The sequence below is a fragment of the Pavona decussata genome, unplaced genomic scaffold (genome assembly GCF_977016875.1).
Source record: "Pavona decussata unplaced genomic scaffold, jaPavDecu1.1 SCAFFOLD_67, whole genome shotgun sequence".
NCBI lineage: Eukaryota > Metazoa > Cnidaria > Anthozoa > Scleractinia > Agariciidae > Pavona > Pavona decussata.
The window spans coordinates 2485915-2501779 of record NW_028145486.1 but is presented as its reverse complement, the minus strand read 5'-3'; the positions used below and the strand labels follow the sequence as shown (position 1 = coordinate 2501779).

The 15865-nt window shown below is 37.4% G+C and overlaps 1 protein-coding gene across 2 annotated transcripts in view; it reads left to right on the top strand.

Moving 5' to 3' along the window:
• Positions 1-15865, top strand: part of LOC146478051 (integrator complex subunit 8-like) — a 50832-nt gene that overhangs the window by 12056 nt on the left and 22911 nt on the right. For both annotated transcript variants that reach the window (XM_085112765.1, XM_085112767.1), the window contains exons 17-30: positions 341-498; positions 909-961; positions 1587-1705; positions 2628-2712; positions 3999-4095; positions 5338-5371; positions 7037-7099; positions 7746-7816; positions 8486-8604; positions 10323-10426; positions 10955-11005; positions 12268-12347; positions 13560-13624; positions 15002-15045. In XM_085112765.1, coding sequence (XP_084968891.1) covers positions 341-498; positions 909-961; positions 1587-1705; positions 2628-2712; positions 3999-4095; positions 5338-5371; positions 7037-7099; positions 7746-7816; positions 8486-8604; positions 10323-10426; positions 10955-11005; positions 12268-12347; positions 13560-13624; positions 15002-15045 — 1143 coding nt within the window. The remainder of the gene's footprint in view (positions 1-340; positions 499-908; positions 962-1586; positions 1706-2627; positions 2713-3998; positions 4096-5337; positions 5372-7036; positions 7100-7745; positions 7817-8485; positions 8605-10322; positions 10427-10954; positions 11006-12267; positions 12348-13559; positions 13625-15001; positions 15046-15865) is intronic.

Here is a 15865-nt window from a genome sequence, read left to right as displayed (position 1 = left end):
ACACAATGTTGTTAGTACAGGGACGAATTTCGCAAAAAAAAAAAGGTTTTAAATGTGCCTATTGGTTGTGTTAGTTTTGCAAGGTATTGTACATCCGCCATCTTTTTCCGTACACTCTAGATTTAACTGGAGAAGCGTTTTCAACTCATTTTGAACTCTAGAATATTCTGAGCTGAATCAATCTCGTACCCAGAGTCATCAGGCTCTTTGGCCAGCGGTTGGTTGCCAGGTGACCAACCTCTGGCCAAAGAGCCTGAGGGCTCTAGGTACGAGATTGGCGCTGAATGGATTAAATCCAGAACTCATACTAAAATAAGGATATTTCGCCATCTTTGCCCAGGAGTATAACAAAGCTTCTCAGCTTCTTTCCTATGCTCTTGGGATGGTCAATACAGTAGCAGGTCGTGGTGCAGTGAGTAGTCCACTGGAGAAAGTGAAGGCTGCTATTCACCAAGAACTTCTTGTGCTTGATATTTGTCACGAATCACAAAGCAAAAGGTACTGGTCATAAAAAGTGAGCAGGAGTGTTTTCCAGGTGTTAGAAACTTGACCCTTACAAAACACATGCTTTGAGACCACTACGAACACAAATGAAAACTAAAATAATACTTCTTGATAATCATAACGAAACCCAGAATTTCCCCGAAAGGAATGTATGTTAATGAACTAAGTTTTTCACATCTAAGGATCAAACTCTATCCAAAAGATCTTAAAAACAATAATTGTTCTTTAAAAAGTAAATAATACACTCGTTAGTGTAAAATATTGTAATTTGTGAATTCATGAGATTGCCGAAGTTAAGTCACTTGGTAAAAGTTGTTTTTGATAACTACGAAACTGTCTGAACCTTTTTGTGATCTTTAAAAGACATGACCGAAGCCCAATCTTTGTATTTCTTGTTTTTACAGACCGGATGAGCTAATGAACAGAGTCAAGTCTTATATGTGGCAAACTGCGGCAGGTAGAGATAGACTATAAATAGCTAAATGACATGTTGGAATCAAAGGAAACCCCAAAATATTGGCTCAGTTTTGTTTGAAATTACTTAGTACTCAGTTACCAAGTGTTATTTTAGTGTGGATGGTTAGGATTGCAAATTGAAAACATCAGGTAAAGTTTTCTTGGAACATTTTGTGTTCGAGAAAAGCTACTCAGTTTTAGTTGCACCGAAGTCTTGACTGAAAAATGTAAAGCAATGTTTAAAACATGAGCAGCAGTGTTTTAGACCCGATAAAATACGTGCTGTGAGTTTTTTGAACGGCTTCAAAACATTCCTGGAAAAGCGTGTGTCAAGAGAGTTCATAACAATGATCCTTTTGTGAACGTTGGAAATTAGCATACAAGAAAAACATTAAACACCGCATACTAATAAGGAGGAGGTTTTATTGGGTTTTAGAACCACTGCAAGTGATGTTTTATCGACCATTTGATGGGTCAATGGGCTTATGAATGATTAATGCATTTTGAAAATTTCCACGATGGAGGTTAAATCAGTCGTGAGCTGGAGACTAGCTGCCATTTATGGTGATACAGGATCGCAGAGAATGATACATATTTTACTACTAACCTGTGATTGCCTTGACCAGTTGCAGCCGATATCCATATTGAAGAACAAGTCAATGCATTTCTTTTAAATGGAAAGGAGTGGGAATTCCTGTCTGAGATACGGCCTGATGAAAATGCGCAGACACTGGATTACAGATCTGTAAGTTCTAGTATATAGACTTAGTCGTCTGATTATGTAATTCGAAAGCTTAAGAAATGTATACCGAAGCTTAGTCTTTTCTATTTAGTGTATCCCAATTAGACCAGTTACCACACGAAAGCTTTGTCCAACTATAAGAGAGAAATAAACGAAAAAACGGCAGAAATGACCACATCACCATTTTTACCCTATATTTACCGCTCGCTGTTTTCAGTTTCGGAGTAATATTGAGTAGTTTTGCGTTAGCATCTAAGGTCAGAATTTTGCACTGTTTTCACCTGTGCACCTTTTTTTTTTTTTCTTTTTTTTTTTTTCAAGAAAACATAAATGCGAATCTCACGTTTGCCGTTTGCCGTGAACGCGATTCTAATCCTTCTAATAACTCAAATGTTGGGCGTGCTTACCCATGGATACGGTACATATAGCCATCCTGTATCGTGGGAACACACTGACAAACAACGAAGATCAATCACCGTTTCATATCCAGGGACCATATATCCATAGACCCTGTGCAAAAATGGCTGACATTTTAATATTCGTTTGTTTGCATTCAAATTAGCCTCACTAACCTCGTTCTTGAGTTCGAAAATCAAAAGAATATTTCACCGTGAACAAGACTAGTGAGGCTAATTTGAATGCAAACAAAAGAATAGTAAAATGTCAGCCATTTTTGCATCGGGTCCATACATAACGTAAAGTAAAAGACCTTGTTTGTTACAATGTAGTTACCTCCAGCAGGAAGAAAAGAATATCACTCACAGGACATTTATTACTGGAAATTACATTTAACCTTCCCTGTAACCACAGTTCTGAAATGACAGGTTTTAAGATTCCATTTGTGTAGTTCTATTACTTTTATAACAATATGTTTAATTCTAATTTCTTCAAAACTGTAGCATTTTGATGTTGCATTATTTTGTAGCTCAGTAGTTTATTGGCGTCCACCTGCTACTATCTGTCGAAGCCTCAGGGATGGAGGAAACCGGCCAGGAGTCTCTGGGATGGTGGTGAGTAAAGGAATAAATCATTGTTGATAGCGGAGGTCCGCGCGCGCCGAAGGCGCGCGACACTTCCGTACGTCCGTCCGACTGTCCGTACGTAATCCCACACTGCTAATAAGTGTTTGTTTGGCGGGAAGTTGCATGGCGAGATGCGTTTACAACAGAAATGCTAAAGAACACAAAAGACAAAGTCAATTTATAAGCTAGACAACAGTTAGTGACATTCTGTTGAGTGTAATGAATAAATGAGAGATCATTGCAGTTATGTACGTAACTTAAGGACGGTGCCTCCTAATACTGAAGTATTTTTGTGCGGTTTATGACTTTGCGGAAAAAGCAGATCTTAGCAAGGGCTATTGGAATCCAAAAAGAAAATTTGGGCTAACCACGCATTTGTTAGAGTTAATAAAGCAACAATAATTCTAAAAAGCGTCAAAATACAAAACAGTGTATGGCATTTTTTCCCAAATTGAAGCTGGATTATCTCTTAAAAATGCGTAGTTACCCCTAATTTTCTTTTTGTATTCCAATAACCCTTGCCAAGATCTGCTTTTCTCGCGTAGTTGTAAACCGCGCAAAAATATCTCTGTTTTAGCAGCACCACCAATAAAAACCCAACTATCTCGGACCATTGCGAGATGCGCAGAACGTATGCGTAGTAGCAAAAGGAGTAACCGTCCGTAATCAGTTGCAAACAGAAAGCCTGGAAATCTTTTTAAGTGTATTTGAAATCAGTTTGTTGTGGACTATTTACTTATACATACATAGTACAACTAATTTGACTCCCTTATTCAAAACCACTCCTTCAGGGAATAGGCCCTTAGTCCTAGTTGATTTGAACCTCATTATAAAAGCGAGGCTAAGTGCAAGGGGTCCATTTGAAAATTGGTTTTGTTTGCATATGAATGAAACTAATTTTCATAATAAAAACTATGCACGAAATCTCGCTTTCATAATGAGGTATTCTCTCACAGGCCACCCGTTCAGACTCTTATGAAACAAACTGATACATCACTTGACCCTCTTGCTTCTAAAATTAATACAACTACATAGCTGAAGCAGCTTTCACGGTGCAATTCAGCCTTAATCGATCTGAAATCGAATTATAATTGGTAACGTGTTACTTGCCCAAACAAAGGGGGAACGACGATGATGCCTTATCTAATTTTTGACTGAAGGCCGAAGGAAACATCCCTCAGCCATACAAGACCAATACTGAAAGTTTATTGAGAGGTATTGTTTTAAGACAAGTGTCATCATCATCCTTATCATTATCATATTTTTCATTATAGTTCTCAAGATATTTAGCAACAACAATGGACAGCAGAAAAGACCCGCCGATGGTAGTCAAGGAATTGTGGTAACCCGGGCTTCAGAAGGACTGAAACTGTAAGAAATGGCAATGTTTTCCAATCATTTTTATTATTACACATATACAGGCGAAAACTAACGATAAAAGAGTCCTACGTTTCGACGACATCTTGGCGCCATTGTCAAGGGAAACTAAAATTAAGTATGCGATTGCAAGACTCTCTAATCTTTAAGTTCAGCCGGCAAAGGTTAGAGACACATGAGGTGTGAAGCTTAACCCGGTTCCTGTAGCATAGGGGTACTAAGGGTCTATAAGTACTGGGCCTTGGATGAGGTGCAAGTCCATCACAGGCCAACCAGCATCTTGCAGGGTTTCTATAATAGACCATTACCAAGTTGCTCTGAACCTCATCATGAAAGCAAGGCTAAGTGCGAAATTTTTGTTATGAAAATTAGTTTTCATTCACATGCAAACAAAACTAATTTTCATATGAAAAGTTTTGCACTTAACCTCGCTTTCATTGTGAGGTTCATAGCAACTCGGAAATGGCCTATTGTTTGCAGTTCCTATTTATAAACAGGGTGTTCAAGGTTAGGGAAAAGTTGGAGAAAAACAGATTTTTTTTTTAGTTCAGAGAGAAGTCAGGGAATAAAAACCTTATGTCTACCTCGCAGTCAACAGAACTCAGGGAATTTTTTTCTTGAATTCGCCACTACATGGTGTCGTAATGATCTAATTTTTGTGGCTCAGTGATTACTGGTTTGTGGTCAGTGAAATGTTGGGGAATTAATTTTTTTTATCCTTATTGCTGGTAGCCCTGTTAATACATCTTGGTAGACAGAAATAGTGTGGACATAGAAACGAAACGACTACGGAGGCCATACTTGAACCACTGAGTTTTATTTTGTACACTTCATCACCAGACAAGCAGTACAATGTTTTATTTTATTTGTTTGTTTTACAGTTTAGTCGTTCTCTGGACAGACCGTGTAATTTGCCAATTGAAGTGTTGCATATCTTTTCAAACGTTTGATAATAGAGACATTTAGAATTACGTTTACGGTCAAGTGAACGGCAGAAATGACCACTTGACCATGTTTATCCTACATTTGCTGGTCGCTGTTTTCAGTTTCTTAGTAAAATTGATTAGTTTCCTGTAGCATCAAAGGTCAGAAGTATTTTGCATTATTCTCATCTGTGTACTGGTTTTTGTAGAAAACGTCAACGCAAATTTCACGTTTGTCGTTTGCAGTGAACGCGATTCTAAATCTCTTTAATATCGTTTGTCAATTTGACGTACACTGTGCTTTATTTTCCAGGACAAACCTCGTCCATTTTGTTCGAAGAATAAAGGTACAAGTTAGTTTCTGGTGTATACTTTGTTTTAGTTTCCTGGTATATACTTTGTTTTACAAGCAAGGCCATTATTTGTTGATTTACGTTGGCTTTTTACCGAGCAGTGTAAACTTCCAAAAGATTCCGTAAAACGAGTATACCACTCAACAGGACCGTTTGTGAGCTAAATACGCTTCCTTTGCATCCGTCAAGTGCCAATATCTACATACTCCCAACTATTCTCTACATTTTTTTATGGGACTCGTTGAGAGAATATGTTTACCAATCAGTGCATGTTACAGCGGTTTTCAATTGAGTGTCGAGAGTAATTTCGCGTTTGCTTTGGTTTTGCATTACTACGCTCTGTGATTGGTTAACAAACCTCGCGCCACTTTCTCGACTAATGGGAATCCAAACCAAAACCAATCGTGTTTTTGCCGCACGCGTTTTCCCGCGCTTGGCGCCAGTTACATGTATTTACTGCGAATTCTGATTGGCTCATTGTTTTGTTTACATCTGTTGCGATTGGCCAGGGTAATTACTTTGGTTTTGGTTTTACGACACTCAATTGGAAACCGCTCTATCTTTAGTGATCTATTCTTGTGACCTGTATGTTGAATCAAGCAGTGATATTGTGAGGAGAAGTTAGGTGCTGATCAGTATTGGCACTTGAAGGGTTTAGATGACCCGACAAGCTCCAAAGGAATTACAGTCAATTCACGTCACGCGTGACCAGTATTTCCGAGACTAAATGAACATTCGAATTTCTCTTGTAATGTCCGACATGTGAATAGAATGTTGAACATTTCTCTAGAAATCTTTCCGAAAAAAACGCATCAACGGAAAAAAAAGATTCAAAATACTTGGGAAACAATTGTTATTCTTGAAATACTTAATGCTATAATGTAAAGAAAAATTCACAGCTTTAAACCGTCAATAAACTAGGGAAATTTCTACCGGAACTCTGAAATCTCGTCGGTGATGTTCAAAACTGACATATAAATTTCAAAACTCCTTACAAATTTCAAAAATACCGGTCGCACGTGACGTGAATTGACTGTAAACCCAAGGGTTGCCACAATGCCCCTGAATACTGTTCAGGTGTTGGTTCATAACATGATAAACGTGATCCGAGATATTATTTCCTTAGAGTGGATCATGGTCGGTTTATTGCACGTGAAAAACACGTGGCTTGCGTCAACGTTGTAATGCGGAATACAGAATACCTATAGGCGAATCTTTGCTGACGTCATTGTTTACATTTTTCCTCATTAGCATACAACTTAACTCATAGGAGCCGTGGCCTTATATATAAACTAAATGCAAAAGTTGGAAGAGCGGGTAAAGTTGAGCAGTTTGTGCAATTTTGATCTCTTTGCAAGCAATATTGAAGAAAATAACAGCCATCAAAAACTGCGAGATTGCTGGGTGGCAAAAAGGTTAATGAGCCATACATTCTCTGTAAAATTTCGAGCTTTTAGAAGAGAATTTATCCGAAACCATTCGATGTATTGGGCTCAAATTTTCAGTGAAAACTGAAACTGGTATACCCTTTTCAATATTCAGAGTTTTTATTCTATTAGCGTCATCAGATAGTGATAAGCTTATGTTAATGAGGCAAAAAGTGTAAACAAAGACTCGCCTATAGAGGACTTCTTTCAACGGATGCGTTTCTCTTTTTAGGAGGAGACTGTACTAACTCTGTTGATATCGTGCTTAGTGAGGCTACGTAATGCTTCTAGCAAGGTTTGTGGCTCATAATGAATCAAAATTAACATTTTGGTACCTGACAGAAAGATTTTTCATTGCTATCTTAACATGACGAGCTTTATTGTTTTCACTTTTTGTGGTATGTTCAGTTTGTCCTTTGGATTTGGATTTTCATTTGATCACAATTGTTTCTACACTAAACAGTAACAAGTTCAACTAATGGGAAAAAAAATTAACCAAAAAATACTTCTAATGCCCGGTAGATTCGAAAGCATGTCGGCTGATAAACTAGTTATTGCCAATTTTTTAAGCTAAGGTGACGTTTATTTTACTACAACTATCAGAATCCTCCTGGTTTTTCCTTTCTTGCTTAAATTTTGTAATCCCATTGAGGTTTAGATAGCAATATCCCTAATATACAAGAGAAAACAACAATCTGAAGGATTCTGGTAGTTTTAGTAAATGACGTCATCGCGAAAATGGCCTATATAACCTCATAGCTGATTGGATGTTCAAGTTTTGTTTATCATTATATGGCGCATTCAATTCAACCTTGTCCCCAAGCTCTTCCCGATATGCAAAATGGCGGACAGCAGGGGACTACGTTGGTTGTATTTGATTTAACTTTTTAAGGTACTAGTCTCTTGGTTTATTTATTTATTTATTTATTTCTAATTCAAAGGCTGATGGGTCAGGTAACCAAAGAGAAATATCAAGCTCACACAGTCATCTCTGGCCCACAACTATTACAAAGTAAGTCCTCTGATTCACTGAGGAATCTGATCTGTGCAACTAAGATCCTCCCGATCCTTGTCCTGGCTCTAGAGGCCCGATGATTGGAAACGAAGAGGAGGACATTAAAGGCATTGTGGTTTGCCTAGCTACAGACAAACAAATGAAAAAATAAACACTGGTATTCAAACCTTCGATGAGCATCAAAATTCTTTCTGCTCTTTTACAAAATTTTCAACCGTTTGGATTTACTTTATCACAGGATGACGTATGAAGACGTGTCCAGTTCTAATTTATTTAAGAAGAATTTGCATACTTCCTTGAAATCGTCTATCCACTCAGTATTCAGTGATGCACCCAAAAAATCAATGGTGGACTTTAATCGGTTTTCTTGAAGTTGCCCTCAAAATCTTGTTGTATGACTTGACGGTATCCAATGTTTTACACCGCTGCATGCGAAGGTGGCTTTACAAATCGTCCAGTTCTTGCTCGTGTAACTAGTACTCGCTCGTAAAAAACTCGAGATCTAATGATATTTTAACTTTAAATCGCTTTGGTTATAAAGAAAGAAAAGATGGTTAATTTTAAACTCGGTAAGAAAATGTTATTTCATGATTTACTATTTTACGTGCTGAAAACTACACCTTTGTTTTCACCACTTTGTTTCTAATTTTGCTGTTTAATCCACAGCTCTGGTAATGTTAATTTTGATCACATTGGCTTGGCCCTCTCGGCAGTTGTCCATCATGCACTCTCTGTACAGCATCACAATGTGTCCTGGCTTCAAACCCAAGGAGACATTTATCAAGGTAAGAGTTGCAGCTGGCAAGAAAACTGATGTTAGTATTAACAGGGACTGTGGATTAAATTTGACAGCGAAATAATGTTTTGCTCTGTCCAAGGGCTAATGCTCGAAACGTCAGCTCTCAAATCTCTTTACGGGGGCCAAATTACCTTATCAATAACATCTCTGTCGATAAAACCAAACATTCGTTTCCACTGCCCACCGACGCAGCACCAGTCTTTTGTTTAGTTTTGTCACCTTTCCAAACCTTAATGCTTTTTTCTGCTTTATTTTAATATATAGCTTGTTATTAGTTGCCATAGCTATTGTGTGCTCTTCTTATATTACTGTTTTGTATTCATATTTAACTGTTCTTCAGCTTTCTTGCTGACCTGTATTTTATTTCTATTTAATACTGATGTCAACTGGCTGCCTGGCTTCGCTAGTCCTTATGGTTATTCCAGGCAGCCAGTACTCTAATTATTACTTTTAATATTTTCTTTGTTGTAATTTTGTTTTTGAGCAAGAGTGAGTACAAGTAAAGATTGACCACAGTTTCCTTATCCATTTGAAATAGAAATAGTCTGTCGTTGTAGCGGTAAAAACTGATAATCTGTGTGGCAAGTTACTATGGATGTTCGGATTTATATGGAAAAAATCAAAGTAAAATTAGTAAAATTCCTTATTATCCAACCACACTTAGTACTGTTCGAATATCGCGCGAAATGAGTAAGAATATGACGCGATATTTGTACACATCAGTTAGTTTATTTGTACTGTAAAAGAAGTTTGGTGGTTATTCGTACGGTAAAAAAAAAACAGTTTTCTAACGTGCGCGTTCATCTTGCTTTCAGTCTTTCAGTCTTATTATATATTTTGGTGTGTAGTATTGCTGCTTTTTTTTTCTTTCACTCGTTGTTTGTAATTTGACTCGCCCTGTGGGATTGTCAAAATACGGGACAACCAGTACTCGTAGGAATATACCGCGACACTACACTCGATTGCAAAAACGTTGACATCTAAAGAGCATAAACCGTGAACGATGAGACCCAACGGATTTGCAGGTTGTGTTTAAACAATAACCTCATTTCCATAACTCAATAATTAGCATTCTCATTCTTTGCAATAAAAAATACAGTGCTGACTTAATTCTTCTGAATTATTTTCTACCAAATATTGCTTAAGTTCATTGCCTGCTTTGAACTTAGGCAAATCGCGAATTCTATTTCACTCAAATTGGCCCTTGTTGGCCAACTACGTGCAACTAATTTTGGTCATCAACCGTCGCACGAGAATAGAAAATTATGCAAATAAATTTAGTACACTTATACCCATAAAGCCACTGCGTCTCATCGTTCACGGTTTATGCTTTTTAGGTGTCAACGTTATTGCAATCGAGTGTATACATACAATTTTTTCAATTATGATGCAGTTACTTTTATTTCCAGAAAATGCAGTACTGTTTCCCTCCTCTTTTAAGTATTACAATACAACAACAAAAGTAGACTGTCAGAGTTTAGTATTGGATTTCGTTTAATTAACTGTTTAAATCTCATTATCCAATAAATTACGTCATCGATTCTTTGCAGCTGCCATCTTGGATGTCTCGATTTCTCCAAATTCTCCTCTCTGCTCGTTATATACTTCTTAAATGAAGATTTTGGTTGAACAATGTTAGAAACCCGACCTTTATTTCCAGCTCCTCGGTAACATACCGAAATATACCGTTTTCGTTTTTTGTAGATTCTGGAAATTATTCGTCAGCACTGAGGTGTTACCTTGAAGCTGGTGCAGTGGCGTCGTCGTTCTTTTACTTGCCAGTTCCATCCACCGTGTGGGATGATCAGGTGAATAATTTGCAAGCATTTTGTAACTGTGTTGTTACACTCGCGTCCTCTTGCATAACACGCAAGTCATTCGGGTAAGAAGCCAATTACTGGACAAGGACCTCCATCAGTAAAATATTATGTTGTCTTTTCTCACAACCTTGTTTCTTCAAAATTGGGCGCCCTTCCCTTTAGGAAAGATATCCGTAAGATAAATTATCCTTTGAGAAAATCCAACTCCATGTATCAGTTTTTCACTCAGTGACACATGGATACTGGGAAAAGTCAACCCTATGACCTTGCGATTACTAGTTCGGATGCTCTACCACTGAGCTATAGGAGACTCATGGGAGTTAAGGCCATTAAACTAGATTCATGGGACAAACATCCTGCATACTGCTAGGATTTGAATCCGGATGTGTTGTTAACCTTCCAGTTTGTTCCTTCTAAAGAGGTTATTCAGGAAAACGGGAACAAGAACCAAGATGATATTTTGCACTGTTTAGCTCTGTTTTAATGTGCATTACCTTCTCGCATCTTCTTTGTTAGGTTTACAGGAAAATGGTTACTTGCTGTTCAGCGATGAAAGCGCATATCCAGGTAACAAAAATAGCGAAAAAAAAATAGCAAAATGTCATAAAAAAAAAAAATAGCGAATTGTGATGCGTCTTAACATTAACGGTTATATTTATGTGTCATAATTCCGATATATTTGTACGTAATTTATGACCCGCCTTGTAATTCAGTTTATGCTGCAAAAAGGTTGAATAAACGATCGTTATTATTATTATTATTATTATCATCATCATCATCATCATCATCATCATCATCATCATCATCATCATCATCATCATCATCATTGTTATTATTATTATTATTATTATTATTATTATTATTATTATTATTATTATTATTACTATAACAACATTGGAACGTGTATTCAATCAATGATTTCAATTACATTGCACAAGAACCCTATTTTGTCACAATACTAATACCGTGTCCATTAATAGTAACAATTTCTTCTTTGATAGTTTAGCAAAAGCTCTTTAATTAACCTGCATTAAATGGATTCCTCGTTGCGAAACTTATGGCTGTGTTAAAAAGAGATCTTAACAAGGGCTAGTAAAAATTGGATCGACAAAATTGTCTTTAACCTCACATTTTCTCGGAAATAATTTAACTTCAACTGGAAAAAGAATGTCATTATTAAATTGAAGAAAGATCCTCGCAGTTCATACGCAAAAGAAAGCCTGAGAAAAATTCAGGCTTGAACGGGATTCGAACCCATGACCTCTGCGATGCCGGTGCAGAGGTCATGGGTTCAAATCCCGTTCAAGCCTGAATTTTCCTCAGGCTTTCTTTTGCGTATGAACTACGTATGAACTTTCTTTTGCGTATAAACTGCGAGGATCTTTCTTCAATCTGATCTTTCATCCGCAGTTCAAAATATATATGTTTCATATATTTACATTTATTTAATGTCATTATTGTTATAAATTTTGCAGTTTGTAGAACCATTGTTACTCAATTATCACTGACAAATGCGTGGTTACCCGCAATTTTCTTTTTTGGATTGCAACAGCTGTCGCTAAGATCTGCTTCAGTTTCCCGCACAGTCATGAACCGTGCAAAATACGTCTTGCCCCAGCCTGGCCTCGTAGGTCCGTCGGTAAAGCAACGGAGACGTAGGTTCGATTTCCGCCGAGGTCGGGGATTTTTTTTTCTTTGCCTCGTGCGATTTCCCATTTCCTCACGAAGGCTAACGGTCAGTAGGAAATTCATGGGTTTACTTTAGCACTTTAGCATACACTGCAGAGTTAATTCTCGGGTCCATCACTAGACAATTATTGTCTTCTCAGGCCGCCTTACTCTGTCAGTGTATGGAAGTAAAAGACTACACCACAGCATTCAAGGCTCTTCAGCAAGCCTCTTCTGCAAGGTAATTCAGTCAGATAGATAGATAGATAGATAATAGATAGATAGTTTTTCTTTTAAAAAGCTAAAAAGCTTGTGGGGTCGTTTGTGCTAAAAAAATAAGGGCCAGTTATTTAAACAGTCTAACTTAGGCCGCGGCTTAAGACAATCAGTGAGCCTCCAATCTGTTTATAGGTGATTTATTTTAAGTAGATCAATAGTTTTCTGGTCTGGGATACAAGCCTTCTTGTTACTGTCGGCAGCAGACGATGTTTAGATATGACTGTTGGCAAAATTAAAATGGTTTAGAACGTGGTTTTGTTAAACACCGTCTAAACTGTCTTTTAATAACTGACCCTAAATATCTATAAAACTATAAAAACTAAGAAATAAACAAGGTCAACAAAAATCAAGTATATACAAATTCTTCAAATCATAATTCTGCAAGTGGATGGAGATGTCACCTTGAAATTAAAATCACGCACACAAAGATATTTTGCTGTATTATTGCTTCACCTAACGATATTAAATATGTAAACGGAGGTCAAATGAATCATTGATGCAGTCCATGTAATGAAGTGCCATTGGCATGTCATATGTGAGATGCTGTTAGTGTTAATTACAATGGCTAGCATCAGGCTTAACTTTCTTGGGTGTGGAAGTTTTGTACAAGATCAAAGGCATATTTCATGTTTATTACAAGGAGTTTTTCTGTCACTGTTTAAAGAATGCATTTGTTCTTTTCGTCTAGTGAGAGCAAAGAATTTGTGCCGTGAAGTTTTGTAATGGTGTACTCAAGACAACCTATGCATAATGTCACGATTTGAGTCTCGTATAGTAAAGACCTTTTCACGCCTTGAACGCGGACGGAAACTCCTCCGCTAGTCTTGAAAGTGAGAATGCCTTCTACCAGGCCATAGTGTTTGGTAATATTGTATTATAAGTCGTTCCTGCTACTGCAGGAAATCAGGCAAACCTTTAAAGCAATAGACCACGTTGAGGACGACATATTGGACTGAAGTCTCCAAAAAGACAATCGGTGTGCCTCTAGCCAGCACGTGAAATAATCCGTCTCATGAACGTTCATTACGTGCTTTGCAACAAGCTTGACATCAGGCCCCAGGAGCAAGGCTGTGCTGCCAATCATTTTTTATTTATTTGCAAATATTATACACAATTACTCCTATCGTAGTAGTCTTCAAATTATTCTCCTTCAAATTTTGTTTTACCTAAACAGTTCCGATGCCATGGATTTCTACTATACCTACTTCTGGGACATAACAATGTTGGAGTATTTGACCTGTATCCTTTGAACGTTCTCATTATGGTAAATTTAAGGCTCAAAATTCGTACCTGTATTAGTCCAATATTCACGCATCAAACCAGTAGTCAAGCGAAATCTACCAAACACTTTGCAATGACCTGGAAATTCTTGGTTTCGTATGCTTTTTTTTTTTTTTTTTTCCATATTTGTTTGTTTGTTTGTTTTGGAAGAAGACGGTGGAACCTGGGGGGGAAGGGGGTGGACTGAGGTAAGTGGGAGTTGTAGACCTGGTCAGAATCACCCATAGGAACATAAAAAATGGCAGGGTCTTTTAGCAATATATAATCTAATTTTAGAATGTATTTTGTGTTAAAGTTGTGGATGGCTTGCTCGCTCAGTTGAATATAAGCTATTATTGGTTGTGAAGGATGAACGGATACAGTTAAATCTCGCCTTAACCAGTATTTTATTTCGGAACATTCCCATTACACTGTCATAATCGAAGGAGAGGTTCTCTACGGGAAAATGACAGAAAAACTTATGAATATACATCGCTAGAAAGAGCGTAAAACCGGAAACAAAGAGAAAAGTAAATACTGAACAAACCTTACCGAAATTTTGGTACTGGACCAGTGAAAAACCTTGGGAACTTGAAACTGGAATTGACATCAACAAATGAAAACTGACAACTTAATTTTTTACGCTTGTGTATTTGTAGTTGTCTTAATTAATGCCTTACACACGAAATAACAATATGCTAACTTGACGTGAAAAAACGCATGCGAAAATAACAAAAGAAAGGAAAAAATATCAAATTATTAACAGTGCGCAACAGTGGACAAAGTGCATCAAAACAGTAACAGTTATTGACAAAGAAAGACAAAATAGTGTAAGTGTAAAGGAGAAAGGGCAAACAATAGTTTAACTTATACTTAGCCCTTAAAGGGGAAGTATCAAGCAAATTTGCTGTCGTTTCAAAACCCCAAAATTTTTGTCTGTCAGCACAAACAACGAAACAATTGTCAAGTTTGTTATAAATTATTACCCCAGTTCAATAAAACTGTCGATTAGTGCCTCTGGCCAGAGACAGAGTATGGATTGAAACTTGAAAAATGTTAGGCTAATGTGTTCAAGTTCTCGCATTTTTGTTTCCAAAATTCGCTAGAACAGATCAGGAGTTGTTTCTTTCAAGAATTGAGTTGATTACTTTCCTCTCGTCATTCTAGAATTATTTGGCAGCTGATTGAAGGTCTTATTTTTCATCATTTTTGACAAAAGATATCAAAACCCCATGATACTTCCCCTTTACATACAACCTTAATATACAAAGGTGGTTAGTACACAGATGAAGGCTGTATTTTTCTCTGTTACCTATGAAGCAGTTTTCTGTTGACCTTGACTTACTCGAATTTTAGACACTCATGCCAAGCGAGGACAAAACGACAAAAAGCTTATAACAGTAAGTTCTTATTTCATGCTACAGATATGCTTGTACTGTTTGAAAATGGATGTATATTGTTGTAGTATGTCGCACCGGTTCTAGGTGTCATTTCATACCGTTGCAACTTTCAAATTCGAGACTTTCCACTTTTTCCGGTTGGCCCACAAAATGTGTCGTATTGGTTTTGTTGCCAAGGGAACAGCACGTCTTACACGTTCAGATTGTTATCAGTGAGAAAAAGATTCCACATAGCCTCAAACCAAAAATATTTTGGACGGAGAAATGACTTCCTAAAGTACCCTGCAATGTTACCTTTTTTTTGCACCGCTTTCTTCAGTCTGTAGGCCTGAATTGTCTGGCAAGACATACGCTCAATCCTCGTGACAAAAAGTGTTTTTCTAAACTGACTTCTTAAACTTAAATTCCATTATTGTGGCACTCCTCACTGTGGCGACGACGTCGGTGACGGCAGCGAAAACCTCACTATTAAAATGAATTCGCCTTTTTTCAAACGTCGTCGCGATTATTCCAAATCGCTTTAAATGTCAAATGTTGATAAAATTTCCTGGAGTCGAATTCTTGGAGACCGCACCCAAGTTTAGAAAAAGAAAGAAATTCATCTTTGTGTGTTAGTGTCCTCCACAAAACGTCCCATCAAGAAATTTCACGTCCTAGTCGTACAGTGATGGTAAAGAAATGTACTAAAAAGTGTAATGCACGTGCAAGGTTGTTTTTGTGGTTATTAGGCCTATTGCTTTTTTGACGTTCTTGTTGCCATCGCCATCGTCGTTGCTAAGGCTACCCTTTATTCTGTGCTAGAGACAGTACCACCAGAATC